A 26,701-nucleotide genomic window follows, 5' to 3' on the forward strand; every position below is an offset into this window, starting at 1 on the left:
GTAATGAACCAGTGTAACCGGGGAAGTGGTCGCTCGGAATCTCTTTCCCTACTTCATTTGTGATGTCCACATAGATCGTTCCAAGTATGGTCAAACAGGCCGCAATGCATTTGTTTTAATCAGTCAGTATCGGATTTTCATATGTGCCAGATAATACCTGGCACTCGAGACCTTTCCCCTTCTGTTATTTATGCGCATCCCTAGCTGCTAGGGGTAATCTAGAAGATATACTTAGGGCACCGTTTAAAGCCCTTCTTGTCCCTATATTAGTGAGAGTAAATGAAACAGCTTTAGAGTTTAATGGTCGACACGCATCCATTTGAGCACGAACTATAGTATGATTATAGCTGGAACACTTTTGTCGGCAGAGGCATTGTAAGGGATGCATTCCGCAACAGAGTCGCTGTTTGGTAGCGAAGGACTTTGATTTCATGCATCGGATCGAACCTTGATGGCTCTGGGAAGCAGACAGAGCCAGATCCTTGCCAAACCTCGCTTGCCTCCATACTGATGTCGACTGGCACTAGCTCCTTGACCGACGGACTCTGACCCGAAACCACCGCGGGGATGACTCGCAAATTTAACCCATGGATCGTTCTCTCAGCCGTGCCCTTCACTTTCTGTTCAGGCTGGAAACCAACTTCAACAATCTTTTGACCTGCAGGTCTCTCAACGTAGCCGTGGACGACCGTCGATCCAGTTTTCAACTCTAACACCACGTTCCCCAACTTCTTGGGAAAGCCGTATTGCTCGCGGCCATGTGATACTGGTGCGTCGTCGTCTAGGATGAGGGAAAGAAAGTAGTCATACGTGTCGCCGTGGTATTTGACCTTGACCGAGTGGACATACTCATTGTATGGACCGAATGAGGTCATATTGTGCTTCAGAATCATTACTGATACCTGTGGCTCGTCCTCGAGCTCTAGCATGTCCGGCACAAGATGACGCACACATTGCACCGTTGTTTGATAGGTAACAGTGAGAAAAGCTTCACTTGTATAGTAGCTGCCGTTCACGGGATACGGAGGAGCATACTGTGGAATGGCTGCGTTGGATACTGAGAGCGATCCAAATGGCATTTTGGAGTACTAAGAGATAGTTAGACACCATCGAATAGCAAGAATTTGCCACGACAGGCTATAGGCAATAGCGGTATTTCAGGATGGTGATAAGGATAAATACAATTTTGTTAGGACCACATCCGTGTCCTGCGAGGCTGGTAGAAATACGAGTAGAGAGCTCTGTTGATGGTCATGCACTATGCAGACTAATCGCTGATAATCTCCCATCGACCTGCGAGGCCTCCTGTCCTTTATGCAACGCTAAACGAGGTCACGAGTATGACTCTGCATCATGGAATCCCCTTCATCTCCATCGATGGGGTCCGTGACGACTCCAAGCTCCAAGATGATGTCATGCGCTACAACCAACTGCTGTCACCGAAGGTGTGGCATTATTGCAAAACCATGGAAATGTAGATATAGATGAATACGGTCAGATCGACTCATATTGTAAGTGATCTAGACAATCAAGTGAACTCTGATTTGGCAGTGATATCCGGTACCCAATGCCTCACCATAACAGCGGATCAGCAGACTCTGTCGCTCCATCACGATGACGATGATCTATACCTTAGTAGCAATCTCGATGCTGGATGAAGCAAAGAGTCAGCGCAGGCAGGGTAAACGTCTCATGGGTTCCAAATGGTGAGATGCCAGCAGATGGTTTCACCAAGCCCCAAAACCTGGGGGATGTCAAGAAAAGAGGATTGAATGTTTGCACTGTTTTATACGTTCTTAACATGGGTTGAAGAAGCGATCTCGGGCTCATAACTGATAAAAAGCTAGTCAGGCGACCTTATGGGATCCTCAGATAAATATGAAGCTTTCTAAGTTGCTATAACGTTACCCCTGAGTTCTGGCAATTTATGGGTTTCTAAGTAATCTGGCAAACAGTGCAAACAGTCAATCCCCATTTCCGACAGTTTCCTATAAAAGATGGTTAACATTATTTTACTTTATATGAAAACAGGCGTCTTTCTTGGCAAACGGGAGATGTATGACTAAATCTAATATAGACTAGCGTGTTTCACGATAGGCTCTGTCACTTTCCATCCTTCCACAGCACCGAAGTGACAGTCAAGGTGCTTACTCGGAACCCGACACAGGGCCTGTAATTGACAATACCGTAAAGTTATGTTATTTCCCACTCTTATCTACAGAGAAACCTTGGGACGATTAATTTGGGGGGTTTCTGAGGGGTGGAGGGAGGGGATGTCAAAAGCAACCAGCGCGAGTTATTAACCAGTTTCCTACCTTCTTCAACTTGATAACAGTTAGGGAGACTGATTTAGGACCATAGCTATGTAGTTATTTGTCCTTCATTCCCCTTTACATCACTTTATTGTCATGCTCAGCACTATTAATAGCCACTGACTAGCTATGGAACAGCTGAGGAAAACCGGCTCGTTGAAGACATAAACCGAACAGGGAGATTAACATTATTTCGGCTTTAGTGAGAGGACAGCGCGTCGGACCTTGGAGTTATCATACTTGAGCATGTCAGTATGAGTTCCGTCAAAATAAACACGCACCATTATCCAAGGACGGTATTCAGGCCAGACAGCGAATGCACATCGATAACGGGACCTATCTCTAGAGATCCGAGCGCCTTCGGGGTTGTGGGTTATCATCTGCTGCATGTCGGTGACTCTGATAGAGTCTCTGGCTTTGGGATAGTATACCGTGTCTCCTAAGTCACGAAACATGAGGACAAAAGACAGTCAAAGCCAGCAAAGACAAGTTTTGAAGCATATTATTGAACGATGGAACTTAATTGTTTGAAATAGCATTTACTTCCAGTAAACAGGCAGCTCAGAAACCTAAGGGCGCGCTGAATCTGCTAAATTTTTGTGACTGGCGAAAATCGAGCAGTAAGGCGCGGTTTGACTCGGGTGTATACTCCATACCTGCCTATCATTCTTGCTCACGTGGACAAGGCTGTGATAAGCCGAATAGTTCTAGACGAATCTAAAAGGCAAAGGATGAGGCTGATGGCTTGCCAAAGGGATGGAATGTCGGGCTATATCTTAAAACTGCCAAGGCTTCAAACTCAATGCCTATCCCTTTTCTTAAAGCAGCAGTCTAGGACTGTGTACAGTATTATGAACGGGTAATATTGTGCTAACACAGATGTGGAGCAAGAAACACTTCGTGTCCGGTTTAAAATAGCATTGCACAGTTGTACTGTGGTGCCCACGAGGCTTTCGACACGCAACATAGCATGGATCTATTGCAGATCCAACACTTCACGTTTCCAATCGACCGGTGAGAACCTTAGTCCTAGTCCAAGGCATCGTGCAAGCCAACTCGGAAATTCAATGACCGACTTGGCAAATTCCTCCTTTTACCCGAGACCTTGTTTGCTATCTGGCGTGTCGTGACTGGCAGATCCTATTGGTTCAGAAGACACCGAAACGATAGATAGAGTAAGGAGAGACAGCGCACATCATCGCCCCAGATCTTCACCGAAGAAACGTGCGGAGAGGGATGGGCGAGACCCATAGAGGGGTAGGAGACGGCTTCACCGAACAGCGAACAAGTGGCCTGGCACCATTACCAGGCCAAGAAGATGTCATGTAACCTCAAACCTGAACCAATCTGATTCATGGAGAAATCAACGTGCATTGCGAAAAAGAAAACAAACTTGACTGATAAGCAAGATTCGTAACAGGGGGCCTTGGCAGGGTGGGCACCCCAAAAGTGGTGCTGATTATGCGCACAAGGGCACTGCTGCCTGCGTGGAACATGATCCGCGGTCAATCCCTGCCCCCCTCCGGCCAAGGCGGGAGTATCAGATTGCACAAGGCTTGGCGGGCAATCATCATCTTGGCAAGCTCCGCCAAGCATTCAGGGACATCCCTTGCGTCCGGATGTCCGCCGTTGATCAGGTGGGCTATGCTATGTACAGTATGTGGCAGGAGCGGATCGAGTGGATTGAGTGGATTGGAAATTATTTAGATCGGAAATCTTGTTCATTGACCGCTAGCTTGCCGTATGGGGCCTATGTAAGCTTGCAGCGAAAGGGCGACGATCTGTAGAACGAATAAAACAGATTGGGAATAATAAGCGCCATGAAACACCCCTGCTTTTCCGGACCTGTTTCCCAATTTAGGTGGTCCCGTAAATCCCGAGTACAAGTCACTGCTTTGACTGAAGCACAAACAAAATGAAAAATGAAAAACAAATGCGCTTAATGATGCATCGGTCACTGTGGCAATGGTATATCGTAAATTATGGATGAGGAAGGAAGACCGAAGAGTAGGCGAGTCGTTGAGATATCGCCTAGTGCTTCTTGCCATGACCGAGGTAGAGGAACCCGTTGGGGAGGGTAGCAACAAGGTCATTGAGAGAGGATGAGGAGGAAGTTGAAAGAGAGCTGTTGGTACGAGCACGGTTGAGAGTCACATTAGGGCTCTGCTCGGTTGAACTAGTCTCAACCTGGGGTTGGTCCTCCCAGACGCGAGGGTCAGGGCCAGACTCGGTGGGGGACAGCACCAGGAACTTGTTGCTGGGGTCGTATGGCCCAGACTCAGTGGCAGAGAGGACCAGGAAACGGTGGGTGGGAGTGTAGGTGTACATTTTTTGAGGTTTTTGTATGTGAAAACTGTATGTGGAGTAGAGCGGTTGAAGACGGGATCTTTTGTAGAAGGTAAACTGAAGGCAGAGTGTGTTGGAACGGGTCAGAAAGAGGGAGATTGGACCTCACTTATATAGTTATCCTCAAAATAAGCCAAGAGGTACCTTGGGAATGAGGGGCATGCTATCGATGATGTGCCCGAATCATGCCGATCTAGTGCATCATATCTAGGACTGGGATGAAGTGGACCGGTCATGCAGACAAGCCACTCCCCGCGATTATCGCCCATAAAGTCATAAAGGAGAAGCTCAAACGTGAACTTCACATGTCTTGGCCGAAAAAGGGGGTACAGCCAAGACACCGCTATTGGAATATCACCCTTTCTCTCGAAATGCTTCGACATATTCGCCTTTCTTGGCTCTGGTATTTTGGTTGCACAAGTCGGTCTGGGCAGCTGACAGTCATTCCTCAGAATGTTTTTGGACTTGGCAAGATAAGCGTAATTGGTAAACGCGCAATAATGCTTTGCCCGTTGCCAGCCGAGAGCCAACCTCGGAAGATCAGCGGCCAGGATGGGGGGCCAAGAAAAGGGCTTTCACAGGCGTGAATAATCGTTTCCGGTACACACCCATAGACGAGTTCCGGTTTGTTTCGTCTGTGTTTCGTGGCCAATCATTCCGGCAGGTGTGTGGGCGCTAGGGACATCGGTTATAAGTTATTGGGTATACAATCAACCCGGCTTTCCAGCAACCGGCGGAATAGACTGCTGTTTGGAGGGAAAAGACACGGGGATGACATCATGAGGAGATCCCCCGGAATCGCGAGAACGTGAAATTACCCGAAGCCGGTAGTAGTCGGGGATCGGACATGGAGAGCTTTTTGAGGTTGAATTTAAAGAATCGCATCTCTGGAACCATCACGTGTCGTACCACACATGCGGCTGTGTATAACTTCTTCAATTATTCATTTCTTCAATTCCATTTCCATTTGTCATTTGTACATTCCAACAGCGCCAAACTACTCTGCTCAGTGATCAGCGGCCGGTCTCGACCAGTGTTTTTTGCCTTGCCGCCCGTAGCCTCGGGCGTCTACTCGCACGGAGTTGATCTCCTGGGCTGAGCAAAACAAGAAGCCTTACCCTAGAGCGCTACTGTGCAATTGAAGAGCTTCCTTTCCACCAGTCATTTTCGCCCTAGAACAATTTGATAGGCCCTCATTGAATTCCCTCGCCCTGGGCCCCGCAGACGCACGATCGCGCTAAATCGGACAAAACCGCCGGCAATATCACACACAGCTAATATCGCTGACACTATACCAGTTCAAGGGCTTTTTTCTTGGCTTATGTCTCGATCTGCTTTCCTGATCGCTTAACCTTTTGGCTAGAAACAGGGAAAAGCCTCATCACAACGCATTTTCTAGTTTACTACTTGCGACTATCACCAACTGCGCCATGATTGTGAGCCTTATTCGTCTACATACTCGAATCGAGACGTATGTCGACAAAAACATGTCTTTCCATTTTAGGCTGTAGAGCCTCGATGCGAGGATTTGGCCTGTTGAAGCGGTGTTGGTTCCCGAGTTATTCAATCAAACACAGTCTCATCCTGTGGTGATGCGAACGCCACTTATTGGTTCTGACGTTTTCGATGGAAGCCAATATTTGTTTGGCTCTGAGGCCGAACAGGGTGTTCCTAATTCTTTTCAGTACTGACATATTCAGTGTTTGAAATGTCAAAACGGTCATCCGGGACTCAGCTACATCTCAACCTCCAACGCCGCCTGCGAGATGTCGCATCCATCCACTACGGAATTACTGTGACAGATACTCACTGTGATCTTTAATTGCAAGAGTCACGCCCTGCCTCTAAATGCCGCGGCGCAGGCCCTAAGAGGACCCATTCGAAGTGGGGCTATTGTTGGTGCTCATATGGTGCATAGGATGAGCCCCTTAAATGCCTGTGGTGCCTGATTATGATGTCAAAGACCCGTTGCTGCTACTGATTTTCGGGATCGATCAAGTGCTCACCCTGACCAACCCCTGCTCATGGCGTCGAACCCAGTTCATCGGCATGTCTTCCCGGGGATGCCGCTACCCTCTAATGATCCCCCTGCGGCCAACACTGTCTTCTGTTGGTAAATGCTGATGTACTCACAATGGCGCATGTCTACCTTTGGTCGTGCCCTCAGTTGCCCTTTATTTGACTGCGCGAAAGGTGATCACAGAGTCGTTTCGTGCATACAGCGTATCTGGGTGAGTAAATCCTAATGAGTTACAGCGCTTAGGCAACAGGTGGAAGGACCTGATCTTCTAGTGGTGGTGCCTACCATATAGTGAGCGGCGCAGCTATCGTGCTTCTCTTGATGGAGTCACAGACGGTTATAAAGGTGGTCGCCGGTCCTTTCTTGTTTTCTATCACATCGATCAATCCGAGATCACGATCTATCTAAACTCAGTCTTCAATCTTTGTCCTCAGTGTTCTTCGTCCTCTCAAATTTCAAAATGTGCTCGATCTACATCTTCCACTACGACTGCGGTTGTAAAAAGCAGGAAGGTGGCGTCGTCCCTTGTGCTAAGAAAGGCACACCCACTTGTCCTGGTGTGAAAGAGCAGGACCGTCACCGACCTGGCTTTAAGTGCTCCCAGCATACATAAGTTTACCTCGAAGGTCAGCGGCCTTCACTTGGTCTAGATTACCTCGCTTGTATAGGGTTCGGCTAATGGGAGACCACAGGCACCGAACACGATACCCCAACGTTAGGTGGCTATTCACCACGAGTTTGATTGCCATGCGCTCGCGTATGTTCTCGTTCTTGACTGCCCCGCTCTGTTAAGGGTCTTCCTGCTGCATTATTACACTCTTCTATTCTGAGTCACTTTTTCTCATTACCTTGCATCATCGGGCATTCCGGGTTCTGGGCGGTCTTGTATTTGGCTTTGATTTTCGAGTTTGAGCCCATCTTTCTTTAGTAACTTCCCGTGCGAACAAGGCGAGGTATTATGTTTTTAACAATTAACACATCGTTATGTGGGAGATAACACGCTTTGCTATTGCTATCAAGCCACATTACTTGTCTAGTATCGCCACTCTCGTATGTACATGGTTCCTACATAATATGCACAAATTCCTTTGTCGCAAGGTTTACTAGTCTTGTTCAATCAATCCAACTAATGGGATTCGGTTCTTCGGCCAACACGATAGAAACTATCCTAGTTCAAAAGGATTAATCTAGAAGGAGGTCTTCTGCATACCACATGTTCATGGAACCAACACTCGAGCAAAGAAGGTTTATCGCAAGGAGGGAGAAAATCTCTGCGAGAACATACGCTAATCCGGGAGGACGGGAAATCTTACTTGGAGCCGGCGGCTACAAGGCGGACTTCACTTGGTGGCTTTCCCCAAAGTCGAGCTCGGTAATAGGGCATTCTGGAAGTCCAGTGGGGCGTTGGTTGACTGTCGATCGAAGTCGGACGTACGTACCAGTACATGCAATGGCGAGAATTGTGTTGGCTAGGTTTGGTATATTTGCATACCCCTGTGGTGTGAATAGCGTACAATATGACTGAATTGAGACCTCTCACAGATTAGTCACCGCTAATTATACCATCAAAGGGGAAAGAGCACGAGGCTCTCTGTCTTCTCTTAGACCACGATGGTGATGCACCCAAATCCCTGTTGAGTCACAAATCACAAAAGGAAAGGCTGGCGAAGGAGACCACTAGTCATTGGTGAACGTGCTCGGGGATTGGGGCGTTGACAGCCATTTAAGCCCAGTGAAACATAATTGCCAGTTAGATAGACGCGATTGTGGTCCCTAGGGTCGATGATAGGCTACCAGCCGCGCGCAGGCACCTCATCGGTTGCATTAGACCCGCATATGGGTTGTATCAGCTGATCTGGGCTTTGGATCAAGGGGTACCAAGGTAGTGAGTCGTTCTGACGATTCCTGGGTCTATGGTTCATGCCATCCGTCTGTTGAGTGGTCCATGCCTCAGAAAGTCGAGTTATCCTGTTTATACCAGCACTTTGGCTGGTCAGCGGCAATATATTGAGACTTGTGGAAGGATTTCAAGCCAGATCTTTTGGTCAGGCCGCTAGGCAGGAGTTCACTCCACACGGCGCGCAGATCCTATCGAAGTCCGTTTCTTGGCGATTTCAAATAACAGCTCTTTGCTTAAGCGAGGGCGGTTCAATCTCACGGTGTTGTTGATCTGACCGACATGAACAAACAAGAGATTGTGAAACTGTATAGACACAAAACACTGATCTCAATAAACGATCCCAAATATTCGTTGTGGCATTGCATCGGACGCTAGAGTTGAGACTAAACAATAGCTTCGGGGGGATCCGAAAATGGAAAATCCAGCCGCAGAGTGCAGGCTAAACGCCATACTGAAAAACTAAAACAGGAGCGACTTGTTGACTCGGCGTCGATGTAGAAAAGTGCAAGTGATAACTTACTTGCCTTTAGAGTTGCGATCATCCGTGGTTCGCATTGACCGATAAGGATGTCATCATTCTAATCACGTGGTCTTATCGCGGGACTCCTCGCCTCCAACTTCTCCCCTCTACAAACATCAGCTGTTGCAGTGCACATGTGATGTCAATAAATGTCGACTGGGCAGCCGCCACCTCTGGCCCGGATGGGGAAGCCCTGGCAGAGCGGATTCGGTCATTCGTGCACGACAAGTTCCAGCAGGTAACCCTACCACGCTTTATTCGCTCGGTCCAGGTCCACTCCTTTGACTTCGGAACCATTGGCCCAGACCTCGAGATCAAAGACTTCTGTGAACCATTCTCCGATTTCTACGAAGAAGACGATGACGATGCCGATACCTCTGTTACCTCCGAAGAGCTCATGTCCGAGCAATGGCCCGAGCTTCACGAATCTCCGTACGAGGACGAATTGGCTATGAATGCTGCGCATAGCCCTCACAATTTCAGTCACCATCCTTATCCTGGTGAAGGATTCCAGCCGTCTGCGCTTCGTTCTCCTCTTGGTGATCACCTCAATCCGCATTTCTTGCCCCGCGCTGGTACGCCTGGAATCCCGGGCGGTACTTCAACACTCGGGTACCATATGAGGTCCCTGGGCGGTCTGTCAGGTACCCAGACCCCCCTTGCAGCGGTGGCGGGTGGTACCTCATTTGCGAGTGGCTGGTCAGACTCAGGGATGGGCCCTGGACACCGGCCACATGCACCCCGTCCTATCACAGCGTCACGTCTTGCAGAAGCAGATCTTGACACCACCAACTCCGCATCCCGACCCTCAACCGCAAATACCCTCCCTTCGCATCCTTCACACGGCCCTGCAGGCAGTGGCGGGTCAAATCCTAACAGCAGCGATCCCGCCGATGCACCGCAGCTGTCTATAGAGAATCCCGATGATCCAGCCTCAGGGGACCGTTCTTTCCCCATACCTCCGCGCATGCGCGAGCGCCGCCCAGAGGACTTCCAAATTCTCTGCCATGCCAAGTATGCTGGCGACGTGCGCATGTCCCTTACCGCAGAGATTCTGCTCGACTACCCGATGCCTAGCTTCGTGGGACTACCGTTGAAGTTGAACGTCACGGGCATCACGTTTGACGGCGTTGCCGTCGTGGCATATATCCGCAAGCGTGTTCATTTCTGCTTCCTGTCTGCAGAGGATGCTGATGCTCTTCTCGGCTCAGAACAGTCGCAGGGAAGCCAGAATCCCAGTGATGACGGGCGACCGCGGTCTGGGGTTGACCAAAAAGAAAAGGATCAGAAGAGGCAGGGTGGCTTGCTGCAAGAGATTCGGGTAGAAAGTGAAATTGGTCGCAAGGAGGATGGTAAGCAGGTCTTGAAGAATGTTGGCAAGGTGGAGCGATTTGTGCTTGCGCAGGTTCGCCGGATTTTCGAGGAGGAGCTGGTTTATCCTAGTTTCTGGACGTTCCTGGTTTAAATGGTATATGCTGTTGAAGCCTCGCCGAGCCATATATGTATATTTATGAATACCCTATGATCTTTAGAAATGACGCTTATTTTTCCATTGGATTTGGAGTATGTTGGTCTCCATGCCATACAATTGATAGAGGGGGCCATTAAGTTGCAAAGGGTAAAAGCAAAGATTTAATAGATTTAATTGAATATGATAAGTCCTGCTGAGTTAACACTATGGACCTCGAAATCTTAGAAAGGTCTGCGGGGGCAATAGCCCTTTCAACTGCATTGGCAGCACAGACCATACACCGAAAAGGGTAGTAATGAACAGTTTTCAATCCAGAATGTGAGTTATTTGTTGCCAGGAGGGTTCCAATTGTAAGGGACGAGGTCCTCAATCAAAGCAAACGCGAGGCAGGCACAGACCGCAGCTTTTCAATGCTGAGGGACGATATTCTGGGCCTGGCGGGGTTCAAAACAATGCAGATAACCCGAGTAGGCCCACAACTTGGAGCAGTTTACAGGTCCTTCTTCTCGTTCTCATCGCCCTTCGAGGTGGAGACCTTGTCGCCCAGGCTGTGATATTCGCGGGTCAGGCCCTCGCACTGCTTCTTGAGGGTGGCGATGTCGCGGTCCTTGGCCTCGATGATCTCCTTCAGGCGGCCGATCTCGCCGAGGGACCCAGCCTCGGCGATACGGGCAGAGTCCTTACCGCCAGCTTTCTTGTCGCCCTCGAGGAGTCTGACACGGTCCTCAAGGCGGAGGACCTCGAGAATCATGGTGTAGGTGCGGTTGAGGATCAAGGAGAGGAAGAGGGTAAAACCGCAAAGGTACATGTTGCGTTGCGAGTAGAATTTACGGGCCTGGACCTCCATGCGGTCGGTACCGAGATGGGCAGCTCTGTAAGCACTTTTTGATTAGACTGCGGCATAAAATCGGAGAACTTGGTTACATACCCGACAGCGGGACCATCCTTGGTGAAAGCCGACAGCTCCTGCTGCACGCGGTACACGCGGTTGACACTGTCAATGAACAAAATAAGGATGAAGATGAATGTAATCTAAAACGCGGTTAGCAGTCTGATTGTGAATAGAAAGGCTCGGTGCAATTTTGTACCTTCAATCCATATTGTAGCTTAGCGATAATCGGGCTCTCCGAGACGAAGGCAAAGAGCTTCCGCTTGATGGTGTGCGGCAGAGGAACGACGAGGGCGAGGAAGACCGCCATCTCGAACACCAAGAGGAGGAAAACCTGTAAGGAAAGACATTAGCATGGAATCGCATCGAAAACGCATCTAGCAACGTGTTGTTGACATCTTGGGCTATGCGGGCAGTTTCAGGAACTAGGCTACCGCGATCCTCGGTTGAAAAGCTGGACAGCACAGTAAGGGAAATGCTGGGAACGAACTAGTCGGACATACAAGGCTGTAATAGAGTGTCATTGTGTCGAGTATTGGGAGTACAACGACACTTGAAGTTGATGTTCCGGTCTAATCAAAAGGGGCGGGGTGTTGGGTGTTGGGAGCTGGGAGATAGCTTGTGAAAGTAAACAAAGCGAGAGGTAGTGGTTCTGGTGGTGAACAGGCACAGACACAGAACTCGAGCAAGACAGAACCTTTGCCTGGAGAGGTTTGAAGTAATTGCAGAGGGAGGTGAGCGTTTGTTGGAGAAGTGAGGTGGTCTTATGGGGGAAGATTTTCAGGTTCGAAGGAAGACGTCATGGGACACGTGACGTTGTCACCAATCAAGGATTCCGGCGAAGCTTTGACGGGCTTGGAGATATAGTTGCATGTTGGGTCAGTTGCAATTGATATATTTAGTTCATGTAGCTTAGTTCATGTAGTATTTATATGGACCATTTCCCGCTGTATAAGGCCTAGTCCTGTACGTTGACACTCTGCCTTATACCAGATCTAGATACCCGACTGATAACGGGGTGAAATATCACGGGTGAATATCAACATCCATAGATGGACTTACTCCATAGCATACACTTATAGTTCTCTTCTCCAACTTCTCCAACTTGGCTTACACTAATCAATGTCTGCTTATTCGGTTAGTCACCGGGATTGCTCTTGAGTGGGGAGATTTCGGCTATGACATCCGCGAGGGGTACTCCGTATATTGTTCTAATCCCCCGAAGTGCTTACACTCGACTGTATTACCAGCTCCAATTTTGTCATACTTCGCTATCTACGTTCGTTCATACAATGGCAAGCAATAATCTTACCACCGAAGAAATCGAACGAGCATCCCAGCTTCTAAATGCACAAGACAAAGCCGTTCTACTCTTCGAAGAGATCGAGCGTGATCTAGTCCGACATGGCGTCACCGAAAAGAAATTGAACGAGGAAATCTACCAATTGGGTCTCGACCGCTATGGCATCAAGACGCATTGGCACAAACGAGTCATCCGCAGCGGACCAAACACTCTCAGCCCGTTCTCCGAGAACCCACCGGATCGTGTTATCCAGCCAGATGACATACTAGTTGTGGACTTGGGGCCTGTCTTTGAAGCTTGGGAGGCGGACTTTGGGCGTACCTTTGTCCTCGGAGATGATCCTTATAAGAAGAAACTTCGCGATGCGCTGGAACCGATCTGGAACACGGTCAAGGCTCGGTATCGCGAGAACCCGGATATGTCAGGAGAAGAGTTGTATGACATTTCTTGCGAAATTGCCAAGCAGGAAGGCTGGGATTTCGGTGCTGATATTGCCGGCCATCTGGTTGGATCGTTCCCTCATGAGCGGATTCCGCGGGATCGGACGTCGCTCTATATCACCAAGCGTAATAAGGAGTCAATGGGGTTGTCTGGTCGTGATGGGTTCAAGCGCCATTGGATTCTGGAGATTCATCTTCATGATAAAGAGCGCGGGTTTGGGGGTTTCTATGAGCAACTCTTGACAGTTGATTAGGCTTCTGGTTAATAAAGAAGCGAAATTCATAGAGCTTTCAACTGATTGTAATTTGTCATAACTGCATTTTTAACCGAGACTTTCTTCGGCATTTAATTCAACGCCTTGTAAACATGCAGGTAAAGCTGTGATGATTTTGTGATATGTACAATTGTCGACAATTGTGAGGGATAGGTCTCTTTAACCCTCTGCCTCATAAGAGTTAGATTTGTGCTTAGGTTCGAACTTGAAGTCCTTGTGGGCAGGACCCAGGAACATTTCACTGTGATATGAGTTAGCCAATAATCCGAAAGTATTTCGAGAAGACCTTACGTGATCTTAATCCAGTCTTTGTAGTTCCCACTGCCCATAAGGGTTTCCAGTTCATTACGACCGCGCCAAGCGGGTGGTCTATCCTGGATATTAGGAGGGAGGTATTCCAGCAGTCCGATTGGAACATAGCGATAAGCAAAGCTCAACCATTCAAGCAGGAAACGACGAGTTGTTCCAACACCATGCTCATCAGATCCCCAAGCCTGGAGACCATACTTGGCAAAGCGCTCAATATAAGCAAGACGCTCAGTCGCAGACTTGTCAAGGTACTGGCCAGTCTGAATCTCCTCGAAAACCCAAGGTTTGATCAAAGCTCCACGAGCCACCATCACACTATCCACGCCGGCATTGTTGATGTGATCGTCGTAGTCGACATGGGAGTAGCAGTCGCCGTTGCCGAGGAAGTAAGTCTTTCCGCCGTTAGGCATGAAACGGGCATCCGGTTCACGGATGGTGTCAGTGAGACTGTCCTTCTTTTCATTCAAGCGCTTGATAAGGGCTGCTGTCTCAGAGATGTATCCCCAATCCGCCTGTCGGGTGTAGCGCTGCTGTCTACTCCGTCCGTGCAGAGTGATAGCAGCGGCGCCTGGAGGGCCAACGTCCAAAAGACTGGACTCGTAGCCACCCAGGACAAGACGCTCAACCAGCTTCAAAGCGTTGGGCTGGTTGTCCTTAGTTCCCGTGCGGATCTTGACGGTAATTGGAATCTCCTGCGACACAGTGTTCATACCGCGAATCATCTTCTCCAGCTTGGAGCCGTGGTCAAGCAGAGCAGACCCAGCGCCGTCACGGAACACAAGCTCAATGGGGCATCCACAGTTCAAATCGATAACGCGCAGGTTGGGAGTGAATTTTGACAGCACCTCTGTGGCCTTGTATGCTTGCCATGGCTTGTTGGCCGCAATCTGTGCACCAAACTTGGAATCCTTAGAGTTATCATAGCCCTGGACAATGTTGTCTCCAGGAATGACTGTTGGTGGTGCCAATTCTGACTCGTGTGCCTTCAAAAGGGTCCATTCAGACTTTGCGCCCTGAATCAGAGGCATACTCATGGCCATCTCCGAATAGGTGAATTGCGCACCTAGGTCTTCACAAAGTCTTCGGAATGGCATGTTACCCTGTGTTGTCAAAGGTGCGAGCGTTGGTGTCTCTGGGCCGAAGTAAATGCGTCTCTTCTCAGAAGGCAAGAAAGGAGGTTCAGTAAATTGAGCGCGGTTCTCCTCCAGTGCCTCCTTCTCCTCCGCTTTCTCCTCCGCTTTCTCCTCCGCTTTCTCCTCCACTTTGTCCTTCACTTCCTCTTTCGCGCCCCCATCTACGGTCTTTTCCTTCACGTCATCCCCTTTCTTCTCATTCTCCTGTGCTGGATCAACAAGCTCTCCGTTTTCTCGGACAGTGTTTCGCTTGTGGAGCGTCTTTTCTAGCTCTGCGGAGACCTTGTTGACCCATGTGTTATAAGCATCAGCGCGAGGGGTTTTCTCCTTCTTTCTCGTAAGGGTGACCCTGGCATCCGTGGGAATGATGTTGACGACTCCGTCGGGTGTCGCACCAGGCACGCGAGGGCGAGCTTTCTCCACAAGCTCTGCATCTTCCAGTAAGATCAATTCCTTTCTCCCGTCTTCGGTTTCTCTCTCGGTCGAGTGAGAGCCAACCAGTCGACATCTCCAGCCGGCGGAGCATCTTCCCTGCGCTTCGTAGATAGGGCAGACTTTGAACGTAGTGAGATCCTCGCGCTTGTGCTCCTTCAGGTAACGGCGCAAGTCATGCTCAAATCGACAAGTGTCGCCAAACTTGCATTCGGCAGCCGAAAATTCATTGGCTGTCATTCTCGTAGCGCAAAGGCCCTTTTCGTCTTGGGATTTTCCATAACTTCGGTTGGTGTTTTGACCAGAGAACTTCTTCTTCTTCTCCTTCTTGGACATCTTATCGGTATCACGGTCGTCGCGAGGGGTGGCTTCGGCAGCATCGTCAGGACCGATCTCGTCTTTCGACTGTTCTTTCAGCTGGGGCCTCACAACTTCGATGCGATACCTGGAATAGCAATGTCAATATCCCGTTGTTTAAAACGTGAAACAAACATACTCTGCTTTAATGGGCGCAACCCCTCTATCGCGCATATCTTGCCTGTCCGAGTTGGGGTTCTCCAATCGTGCCTTCTTGGCCGGAGGCTCTTCCATAGCGGCGGAATTGTCATTCGCGTCACGCTTCTGGGCCTCGACGTCAGGCACGGAATTAATCCTGGCTGGTTCGGCTTCCATTTGGTCCAGCAGGCGATCAGAAATTCTTGAAACCAAGAGCAAGGCAAGTACTCCACCAAAACTTTGCATCCCACCGGTTGTTTGCACTGTTTGTTATGACTCAGCATGGTTAATGTCAACCATGGAACTGTAGACTCTGATTGAATCCCAGCCTCTTGTGACGAAGGTACATATCATCAACGCCATGTATTCCAGCCTATACATCCCCAGTGTCTACATGTTTTATATTATAAATGAGTAAGGTAATGTATATTATTATACCCTTACCTGAAGTATGAAACAGAGATGTCTGTGCTAGGATATCTGATGTACATAAAAAGTTTCGGCTTTCGGAACTTACGAAATTTTGCCCCACTTTATAATCCATGATCATATCCAATTACCATACAATTGGGCGCATAGTTTAGTGGTATAACATCCGCTTTGCATGCGGAAGGTCCGGTGTTCGATCCACCGTCCGTCCATTCTTTTTTTGCTTTCTTTTTGCTAACCTACTAAATTTATTTTTACACCCACCTTTACATATGGCTGTATGTGTCTAACTTTTTGCTCTGCAGACTACTATTATGATACCGGAAGTTTTCTATCTAGTTCACTGTAATCATACAATCAAATTTTAGTTGCTAGCACTCTTAATTTCAGAACGACCATTAACAAGCATATGTTTAATCACCGATATCTCATACCAAGCTTTGCGCATTCTATATAGTATTAATCTAGGATGTATAAGCATTCTGTGTGTCGTGTTATCACTTAGTAGTTTCTTTTAACGGGTCGACCTTTTTTCTTTTTCCTTTGCTGTTGGAGGAAACTCCGGCCCTTGCCCTTCGCGCCCCCACCCCCACAAATATATATTTCGGACATAAAGTTTCTATACCACACATCTACTATGTTTGCCAATTTGATACAGAGTCAGACAAAGTATTTGTACGAAACGAATTAGATAGCAATTACCAGTCTATCATCAAAGGCCAGTGCTTGAGAAAAATAATACCCCCTCTGGTTGCTCACGACCATTCTTCCAGTATTGTCTTCAAAGTGAACATTGTAATGTGTATGTCCAAACGCCCATAATCGCACCAGCGGACTTGTCCAACATTCCTGCATGGATAAATCCGTGGCAAACCCCGAGGACAACGGACTATTCTTATGCCTTGGATCAACTGCTCGCGGATCCCGGGTGACTGGGCTATGGTGTGTAAAGACGACAATCCTGCGCCGAGGCTCATTGGCAGCAATCTGGGAAATCTGTTCATTAAGCCATCTCAGGTCTGCTTCATGAGCAGCTGTGTGTTCTTCCACCGTCCAGTCGTTTATGTGGTAGAAATCATTGAGACCGAAGCTGACCCGCTCCTTCTGGGTTTCATCGATTCGCGAGAAAAGTGTGCAGCCAAGGACAGTTACATCTGATGAGAGGTCATATCGAGTCTGGTTCAGAAACACAAATTCTCCTATCGCTTCTGCCCTCGAGCGTTGCCTGACCGAGTTGGAGAATTGTTGTAGTTCCTGCCGTGCTTTATCCCAAGTCAAATAGTACGGCTCATGATTCCCCAACAAAAAGAAGACGATCTTGAACTGGCGTAATTGCGTTTCAACAAATGGAAAGAAACCATCGTCTTTGACCACTCCTATGTCGCCCAACAGAGCAAGATAGGGTGCTGTTGGGGAGATCTTGAACACATCGTAGGCAGATGGATTCTCTAGATGCAGATCCGACAAGATCTGAAACTTGGCCATCGAATAGACATCGAATCCACGTACAAGTATTGGGTACAAAGAGTTGGATAGAAGAGAGTGAACCCCCACAATGTGGCGTGGCGCAAATGTGGCGCAAATGTGGCGCAATCGCGGCGCAGCACAGCCCTCCATTTATCTAAGCGCCCAGACATGCCCAAGTGCTCATAAGAAGCCCCTTCGTCTTGAGTTGAACTCTTGTCTTTTACATCCTCACTTGCCTATCCTGCTTGACCTACTTGACATTCGAAAGTGACCCGGTAACTCGCCACTGAGCCGATTGTAACACGACGTCATACCCCCGTTATCAGCTCGATTGCGGGCAACCCTGAACCGCAGGCTCCTGTATACTATCAGCATGTCCGCAGCACACGACCCCCGGTTGCTCTACAGCGTCAACAATATTCGCGCTTTCCACCTACAAGATGGCGAGGAGCAGGATCTCACGCCGTCGGGCCCTCAGACCCTCTCTTTGCTAATGGTCCCAACCAGCACCGCAGGTGCGGGACCTGGCACGGAGTCGCCAGAAGAAGACTTCTACCTCCACCTATATCTCCCACCTGAGCTGGACCTCGCACTACCGGCGACTACCCAGATCTTCCACCAGCCCCCCGAGAGTTATCTCATCCCCCGATGGGACATGGGACCCGACGCCGGTGCCTTTATTCGCATCCAATTCCCCAGTATCGGCTCTGGACCTAGCAACGTGACCCAGGATGATATCGATACATTTGAAACCATTCTTGCACAGTGCACCGCATTCCTCGAACGAGCCCCTCCTCCCAAGTCGCAAGACTTGGCTGCTTATAACCCCGCGGACTACGCACCCGGCCAGGGATATGTTGGGTCGGACTCGAAGAATGCAGATGCGCATGGAAGGATCGTGCTGATTGACGAGGAAGACGGCAGCGTTGTCGGAGAGCTGGGAGATGGTTATAACGTGGTCGAGGATTCGGATGTGAAGCCTGGTTCCAAGCGTAAGTTATTCGGTGTTTTTTACTTTCCCCAGAAGCTAAACTGTTTTATAGGACCGGTGGGAATTGAACTCCCTGCAGAAGGTGAAGGTAATCAAGTCAGTGTCAGCAATGTCTCTGAAGAATACCTGGCAATGGCTCGACACCCCGCATACAAGAACTCGACCATCGTCCAAACATCTGCGACAGCATCACGCTTGATCGTCACTGGGTCATCATATCTGGCAGGTGCCATCGCCAGCGGTGCGCAGAGCTTCCAACAGAAGACCAAGCCTAACCCCAAGCCTCTGACCTTCTCCGACTCTACCCACGCTCGCATCCGCAAGGTCGGCACTTTCTCCAACGGAGCTGCCGATTTTTCAGCTCGCACCGTGGGACAGGTTGGCAAAGTTGCGCAAAACCTGGGCGCGTCTTTGGCGCGTAAGCAAGAATCAGGCCGGCGCAAAGGCTTCGACAAGAGCAACCCACCACAAGACTACAAGCCTGGTGTCTTGAACAAATCAATGATCGCATTCTCCACCATCGCCGATGGCATCGAGCAGAGCGCCCGAAACATGCTCTTCTCCGGTGCTTCAGCAGCCAGCTCCATGATCGATCACCGTTATGGGTCCGAGGCTGGTACTGTCGCAACCAATCTGACAGGCGGAATCAAGAATGTGGGGTTGGTGTACATTGACGCCACCGGTGTCAGTCGCCGCGCGCTTCTGAAATCCGTTGCCAAGGGTATGGTTGTGGGTAAAATGCGCGACGGCCAGCAGGTTGTCGTTGGTGGAGGTGACGGTGGTCAGGTTCCTGCTGGAGTGGACGCGGGTCCTTCTCGCTTGGGTGCTCAGGACCCAGTTGTCCGCCGCCCGTCGCCTGGCCCCACACCGCCTCCAGCCTATGGTGCATCGGGGACGATTTCGCTAGATGGAGCGCCCATGCCAGGGGGTAAGCGGTAAAACTCCGGGGTAAGGGTCCTCGGGATCCATCTCTATTCTTAATTTGGGTTAGGCAGGCGATTTTCAAGCTCGCAGATTTGATACGTAGATAGTTACCACCAGAATTAAGTTCCGACTACATCCCAAAATGCTTATATTAATATGTGATACTGTACTTCAGGTACGATTGGATAAAATTTGGGGGTTTGACTAGGTGACACGGCCGCGAGCACCGAGCCCAAATCCGACTCAGACCGTCTTTTTCATATAATTACTGTAAATATATAGCAAGGTCATTCGATAGAAGCGACGTTTGAAGTATGCAACGGCGGTGATAGCCATTGGCTGAGAATTGTTCTGGCTAACGGTCGATCTATGCGCTATCGATTGGACGAGAGTACAGATGGCGAAATTGCCAACGCATCAATTGACAGTTGTCAATCGTCCACCTCCAATAAGGGTTATCAATAACGATTGAGGCAAAGGGGAGAAGAAAATTGGAAGGCGCAATAATTGCAGAGATTGAAATGACGTGTAGAGTACTAATATGTGGAGCGAAGTTGCAGTATAGAGAGACGACAGTGCAGAATACATGACTCTTTGAAGTCGAACAGAGATCTGCTAAGATCTTACTGATTCCGTGGTTCGAGTGATATCAACCATGGTTGCATTCCGGATAGATTCGTTTACAATACGCAGATATACACAAGACATACACAAGACATACACAAGATATACACATATACGCACTTATGTTAGTCGAGTATAGTCGTTGAGCGCTTGGTAAAGAATATAGCTAAGAAATGCATCTATAAATAACGTTAAAGCACAAAGGAAATGTGAGATCAAATCTCGGAGGCTAATAATGACGATCGGCGGTGTCCACTCTAACCCCCTATTTCTTAAAACTTGATGTTTAGGCCTGCGAGGAGGCCCTTTGTAGAGCAAGGGAGCAATAATTACAATCATTGTCATTTGTATGCTGGAGTACTCCGTATTTGGTCAGATTGACTTGACTATCAGGAAACTGAACTGATTCCTACGCAGTATACATTATACAAAGTACGGAGACAGAGGCCAGGTAGAGAATATAACAAGATATAGCGAATATACTCTGTACCGACATAAGTTAGCAGATATAAGTTAATCATGTAAGTAAGTATCAAGTATCAAGTGTAGCGCAATTACCGTAGTGAGTATAGTTGAGCTCCCAGGCCTCTCCCGCCCCCCCCAGTACCAACCTCGTATCTCACCTCCTCTTTTCCCTTCACAACTCTCTGGGCTTCCCTTCTCCCTTCCTTTTTCTTCTTCTTTTTTGTCCTTTCAGTTTTCGTTCTTTGAGGGTGTTCCCCTTTTTTCAAGGGATCTCCGACCGGTGTTTCCCGTCCCCTCGCGCCCCCTCCCCTCCTGGATTCGACGATGTTCAATTGAAATCGCTTCGAGTCGGGATTTCGCGTCTGAGACATTTGTTTTGTTTCTCCGATCTTTCACGTGCCGAATATCGTGGATCTGGGGACTTGAGAACTGCAGTGCAGCTATCTTGAGCTTTGGGTGTTCGACGCGTCTTTACCCCTGGGCAACATCGGTGGGTGATTCGAGCTCCATTCAACAGCTGCGCGATTGGTGGCGTCCCCTCCATTCTTCCGATCTGGCAGCTACCCCCCCATTCCTCGACAACATTTTTGGCGATTGATAAGAACTTGGGGACTGACCGACGCAGATTGCGCGTTGAATTGAGTGCGACCGGTCGCCAACCCCTCGATTTTCACCCGTGCTCTCTCGCGCCAATTCTACGAATCGCAGTTACCAAATTCTGCCTGAAGCTGCCTCGGGAGTCTCACAGCCTCAGGCTTTGCGCATCCATCAGAAGGTACGTTGCCGTGATGCAGGACCGTGCGCGCATCAGCGACTGGCTTGCTAATCTATCTTCAGCCACTTCTGAGGCCGGTCCCGAACAGCTTCTTCGGCTATGAGCACTTCCCGTCAGCCGGCTGTGCTCCCCACCCATGCTTCACCAGGATCGACCAGCACCGCATCTCCCTCCCAAAAGAATGCTCGCACAGCGTATCCCGACATGTTAGGTACGCCACCGGTTCCTCCGCCGCGAACCTCGTCAACAAACCACAGCCGTCGGAGTCCGAACGGAGCATCGGGAGAAAAACAAAGTTCCCGAGGAAAGAGCAGGTCCGAGCGAAAGGAACACCGTGAGCGCCCACGTGAAGACCGAAACGGCAAATCACGGAGACACCAGGGAGAGGAGACATCTCGCGAAGTGGAGTCAAGAACAGCGCCACCGGTCCAAGCCGAGTCAATGGAGATGCCTGAGGGAAATCTAGTGAAGGAGTCCAGTGCAGTGCTCAACTCTGTTCAAGTCAGCGACCCTGTCGTGGATCACGAAAGAGAGCAGGTCCGACAAGTTGGTGCATCTGCAGAGCATGCCCCCTCATCGGGCTTGGCAGCTGGGTTCGATGGCGTAGAAGAGGCTCGCGGCCCTCGCAGTCGACATGATTATAACAACGGAAATGTCGTGAAGCGCAAGGAGACGACTTTCGGCTCTTACATTCTTGGGCAAACCCTCGGTGAGGGTGAGTTCGGAAAGGTCAAGCTGGGTTGGAAACGAGATGGTAGCATCCAAGTAGCTATCAAGCTCATTCGGAGGGACTCACTGGGAACCAACCCCAGCAGACTACCGAAGATCTACCGTGAGATTTCCATTCTGCGCGATCTGGCACATCCCAACATTGTGCGCCTCCATGAAATGGTGGAAACCGACCGCCACATTGGCATCATCATGGAGTACGCGTCAGGAGGTGAACTGTTCGACTACATCTTGAACAACCGGTACTTGAAGGACAATTCCGCGCGCCGACTGTTTGCTCAGCTGGTTTCGGGAGTTGGCTACCTACACAAAAAGGGAATCGTTCACCGTGATTTGAAACTGGAGAACTTGCTTCTCGACCGGAACCGCAATATAATAATTACGGATTTCGGATTCGCCAATACATTCGACCCAATAGACCCGCTGGACGAGGAGATCGAGTACAACCTGACCAACAAGGAATATGTCAAGCGAAAGCGCCTAGACAAGGTTAACAGCAATGGGTTGCGCCGAGGAGATTTGATGCAGACCAGCTGTGGCAGTCCCTGTTACGCCGCTCCTGAGCTTGTTGTGAGCGACTCCTTGTATACAGGTCGGAAGGTGGATGTGTGGAGTTGCGGAGTTATCTTGGTAAGAATCTTGCTGCATTCGACTTTGACTCAACTGACATTCTCTAGTACGCCATGTTGGCTGGATACCTTCCCTTCGATGACGATCCAGCAAACCCCGACGGCGACAACATTAATCTTCTGTACAAATACATCGTCACCACACCTCTCACATTCCCAGAATATGTAACACCACATGCGCGCGATCTTTTGAGGAGGATATTGGTTCCCGACCCGCGGAAGCGTGCAGATCTGTTTGAGGTTGCCCGGCACAGCTGGCTAAGTGAATACTCGCACGTTGTGTCTCACATCACAAGCAGCACAACAAATGTTGCGGACATTGCCAACACAACAATTACTTCCGGTGAGACCGATTGCTTTCAAATGCTTAATTTCAGACTGACACTCATAGAAACACAAAAAGAAGCCCCCCCTCTCACCCGAAGTGCCTCTGTACGCGAACCACCTAAGACGTCCCAAAGCAATGTTCCAGCTGTTGGTGGTCTCAACCACCATGCTGGAGACATTTCGCAAGACTCGCCATCCGAAAAGTCCAAAACCACTCGCGATGCCAAGCGAAGAACGGTCCAAGTAGAGTACGTCGCTCCTCAGTCACAAACGACGAGAGGAGAACCTCCAGCAGAGCCGTCTACCTCACGCCGAGCCCCAGCTCCATCAGATCCACCAATGGCGCCGGTGCAGCAGCCAGCAGAGCCAGTCCAAAAGAAGGGCGGAGACGCGCCGGCGCTCAACCTCAACAAGCCCCTTCCAGGATATTTCCCGCGCTCGACCTCGGACAACGCAGCACTCACTGGATCGCACACTGTTGCGTTGCCTTCAGGTGCACGGCCCGCCACTGGTGGCTCCATGGCTTCCTTCAACAACGCTGGTCGTTTACCTTCTCGCGGTTCCTACGGACAGCCGGTGGCTCCTACTGTTACCGCAACTAATACCGAAGGCCGCCTGGCACAGCCCAAGAGCAGACAATTCACCCTTCCCCAGGAACCAGAGGCATCTACTACATCGATCGGCCGTCCAAGCACCCAGGTATTGCCTTCAACATTCAACACGACGCCTCGGCAAGAGCCGCCCAAGGGCCACAAGAGGTCCAACACTGTTTCTAGCCTTGGCGAGAAACTTTTTGGACGCTCTGGGTCAATCTTGGGTGGCCGTGGCTCTCAGGCCAACGCCCCTCGTACAAAGCAGGACAAGCGTTATCCTCCAGTCAGCATGAAGGAACCGCTACCGAGAGAGAATTCCAGAATGTCCATGGATTCTCGGCGTTCCATGCAATACCCCCATAACCGCAAGGCAAGCGAATCGGGTCTCGAGAACCGGCCTCGTCGGTTCTCCCTTCTCCCACAATCGTTCTCCTTCCGAGGCTTCTCCACCGGCCGAGCTCAGACACCCGATGAACAACCAGACAATTCTCGCCCTGTCGAGTCTCGTGGTCAACAACGGCCAGCTACAGGCCCTGCAGGTCCTGGAGAAGGTCGAGCTCGTTCAACAAGCTATGGCGCTCAAGATGCCATGGGCATGGTTAGCGAGGGACATGGAGAGGATGCCCAGGTTAAAAACGAGCCTCTCAGCTATGAAGCCCAAATCGATCGGCAATTCGCAGACCTGGGCACTCAATTCGACCAGCAGCAGGATTCCTTCGGTATGCCGTCGGCGGAACAGGTTTACCAAAACTCTCGAGATCAATACTCTGGCAATCATTATGGCTACCAGTCTAAGCCCAACTACTACGACGACTACAATGGCACTTATGACAGCTTGCCTCGCCAGTCAATGCAGGCTGGTCGCTCAGGACGTGGACCGAACGTCTTGCAAAAGAGCCATCGCAAATTCGCCGATGCCTACGAATATGAGCGGGACGGATCTCACCATTCTGGCAGTTCTGGTGCAGCACGCAAAGTCATGGATTTCTTCCGCAGACGTGCCAAGTCTAGAGCCGGTGATGAACGTTGATCTCGCCCTGGCTAGTCAACTAAAGACAAGAGCCTCATCTCAACTCGGCCCGGCACGTGAGACCGGATAGATCAAGCACCTCGAATTTGTGCTTTGATCTCACAAGGCAGATTCAAACCCCATCTTTCTGATGCTCTTTGAGTTGCTCGGAAGAGCAGCGAGGTTGTTTGGATACTACGTGATACCCTGCTTTTGTTCTCTTCTTATGCATGGAGCGATTCCTCATCATCCTTTTGGATGTTTGATTAATTATCTAGCATGTTCATTATTTCCTTTGTCTGAATACATTTTCCTTTCCTAATGTCTTTTGCTTTTGTTCTCTGTTCTTACCAGATCCCCTGTGACTTGCCTTCCCTTCTCCTGTTACTATTATCTCTGGCTGTAAAGTGAGACCTTCCCGTGTTCTTTTTTCCGAGCATATTATTTTCCCATTGAATATGTTTATTCTGGTTCTCTCTGGCTTTTCTTTCCTTCTATGGGAGGTCCTGTCGACGATAATTGAACTGTGACACTATTTCTACCTGTGCATTATTTTGTGTGGCTTCCTGCTTCATGGCTGGCATTTCGTGGCAAGTTGTTTAAGATTGCCTTGTGTGTTTTTAGTTGGCATTTAAAGACTAGTAGTGTCGTCAGTCCATCAAGCCTTGCGCTTTGTCTTGTACATCTGACAGTCTATGCCTGTTCATAGAATGTAACACATAGACTTTACCAGCTATTAGCTTCATGCCACATATGCATAGTGTCCCATTGTAGATGTAATTGATATTTATCTAAAGAATAGGAGATCGGATTTTCAAATGCTCAATATTTGCCAAATCCGCCTCCTTATTCAAACTGGCAATCTCAGCCTCAGCAAAAGGAATCCCATCCACCAACCTGCGCTCTTCAGTAATCATCTCAATCTCCCCAGGGAAGTAAATCTGATCCACACCAGCCATCTTGTCCGACTCAACAACCCGCTGATACAGATAATCCATCCTCCCCTTAAACTCTTCAATTGTCATGAACAAATCGGGCTTAATAGCAACCAGGAAATGTCCCACATCCGCCGGCTTGGATGGATCATACGGATTAGTGACTCCTCCTGCAAAAGCCGATCCAGATAACACGCCCGAGAATACGTCCATCATTATAGATAGTGCCGACCCCTTCGGTCCGCCCATGGGCAACATAACACCCTCCAGCGCACTCGCCGGATCATCGGTCTGCCTGCCCTCCCCATCAAGCGCCCAATCCGTAGGAATCTTCTCGCCCCGCCGAAGAGCCTTGTAAATCTTGCCCCGTGCCGCAATAGAAGGCGCCATATCGAGGATAAATGGCCGGCGCTCATTCCCGGACGGCGCGCCACACGCAATAGGCGAAACGCCCATTAACTTCTCTTTCCCACCCCAGACCGGTAGTGCTGGGGAACTGTTCGTGAACACGAGTGACATCATGTCTGATTCTAGTGCTTGCTGCACTAGCCATGCTGACATGCCGAAATGGTTTGAGTGTTTGACGGAGACCATGCCTATGCCGAAGATTTGGGCCATTTCAATCGCTCGTTTCATGCCTTCGTGTGCGGCTACGAAGCCGAAGCCGTTGTGGGCGTCCACTTGTGCTACCGCTGGTGTCACTTGGAGCACTGTGGGTGTCGCTGCCGGGTCCAGTGCTTTTTGGCGGATTCGTTCCATGTATGATGGAATGCGATTGCTTCCATGTGTGTCTACGCCTCGGAGATCGGCTGCTACGAGGCATTTTGCGACTATTTCTGCGTCGCTGGGTGATGTGCCGTTTGCGATGAGGATTTGTTGCACGAAGCTTTTGAGTTGCGCAGGTTGGATGTGGTGCATTTGTTGTGGTTGGTCGGCTGGTTCTGACATTTTGGTGAGAG

The 26,701-nt window shown here is 49.6% G+C and overlaps 8 protein-coding genes across 8 annotated transcripts; 3 read left to right on the forward strand and 5 right to left on the reverse strand.

Moving 5' to 3' along the window:
* Positions 1–341: 341 nt before the first annotated feature.
* On the reverse strand, positions 342–1,079 carry PENARI_c005G11887 (acetoacetate decarboxylase family protein; the record flags this gene model as incomplete). Its single annotated transcript, XM_022630066.1, has 1 exon — positions 342–1,079. One exon carries the CDS (start codon positions 1,077–1,079, stop codon positions 342–344), a length of 738 nt encoding a protein of 245 aa, XP_022490566.1.
* A 3,264-nt stretch (positions 1,080–4,343) lies between these two features.
* On the reverse strand, positions 4,344–4,820 carry PENARI_c005G07688 (uncharacterized protein; the record flags this gene model as incomplete). The annotated part of the gene is made up of 2 exons (XM_022629868.1): positions 4,344–4,715; positions 4,803–4,820. The coding sequence occupies 2 exons, from the start codon at positions 4,818–4,820 to the stop codon at positions 4,344–4,346; spliced, it is 390 nt and encodes a 129-aa protein (XP_022490326.1).
* Positions 4,821–9,237: 4,417 nt separating this feature from the next.
* mdm12 (ERMES complex subunit MDM12) lies at positions 9,238–10,563 on the forward strand (the record flags this gene model as incomplete). The annotated part of the gene is made up of 1 exon (XM_022630027.1): positions 9,238–10,563. One exon carries the CDS (start codon positions 9,238–9,240, stop codon positions 10,561–10,563), a length of 1,326 nt encoding a protein of 441 aa, XP_022490386.1.
* Positions 10,564–11,059: 496 nt separating this feature from the next.
* Positions 11,060–11,982, reverse strand: PENARI_c005G12341 (putative BAP31 domain protein; the record flags this gene model as incomplete). Its single annotated transcript, XM_022630082.1, has 4 exons — positions 11,060–11,441; positions 11,498–11,601; positions 11,658–11,792; positions 11,962–11,982. The coding sequence occupies 4 exons, from the start codon at positions 11,980–11,982 to the stop codon at positions 11,060–11,062; spliced, it is 642 nt and encodes a 213-aa protein (XP_022490535.1).
* Positions 11,983–12,750: 768 nt separating this feature from the next.
* Positions 12,751–13,455, forward strand: PENARI_c005G09778 (M24 family metallopeptidase; the record flags this gene model as incomplete). Its single annotated transcript, XM_022629969.1, has 1 exon — positions 12,751–13,455. The coding sequence occupies one exon, from the start codon at positions 12,751–12,753 to the stop codon at positions 13,453–13,455; it is 705 nt and encodes a 234-aa protein (XP_022490424.1).
* A 180-nt stretch (positions 13,456–13,635) lies between these two features.
* On the reverse strand, positions 13,636–16,022 carry dus3 (tRNA dihydrouridine synthase DUS3; the record flags this gene model as incomplete). Its single annotated transcript, XM_022629855.1, has 3 exons — positions 13,636–13,717; positions 13,768–15,795; positions 15,847–16,022. The coding sequence occupies 3 exons, from the start codon at positions 16,020–16,022 to the stop codon at positions 13,636–13,638; spliced, it is 2,286 nt and encodes a 761-aa protein (XP_022490570.1).
* Positions 16,023–18,114: 2,092 nt separating this feature from the next.
* Positions 18,115–24,828, forward strand: PENARI_c005G05787 (putative serine/threonine protein kinase (Kin4); the record flags this gene model as incomplete). Its single annotated transcript, XM_022629765.1, has 6 exons — positions 18,115–18,733; positions 18,785–19,660; positions 21,494–21,520; positions 21,594–22,879; positions 22,927–23,221; positions 23,270–24,828. The coding sequence occupies 6 exons, from the start codon at positions 18,115–18,117 to the stop codon at positions 24,826–24,828; spliced, it is 4,662 nt and encodes a 1,553-aa protein (XP_022490096.1).
* A 770-nt stretch (positions 24,829–25,598) lies between these two features.
* PENARI_c005G02568 (Ldh family oxidoreductase) lies at positions 25,599–26,690 on the reverse strand (the record flags this gene model as incomplete). The annotated part of the gene is made up of 1 exon (XM_022629625.1): positions 25,599–26,690. The coding sequence occupies one exon, from the start codon at positions 26,688–26,690 to the stop codon at positions 25,599–25,601; it is 1,092 nt and encodes a 363-aa protein (XP_022490134.1).
* Between the last annotated feature and the right edge of the window lie 11 nt (positions 26,691–26,701).

The sequence above is a fragment of the Penicillium arizonense genome (assembly GCF_001773325.1).
Source record: "Penicillium arizonense strain CBS 141311 chromosome Unknown PENARI_contig005, whole genome shotgun sequence".
In the NCBI taxonomy this organism is placed as follows: domain Eukaryota; kingdom Fungi; phylum Ascomycota; class Eurotiomycetes; order Eurotiales; family Aspergillaceae; genus Penicillium; species Penicillium arizonense.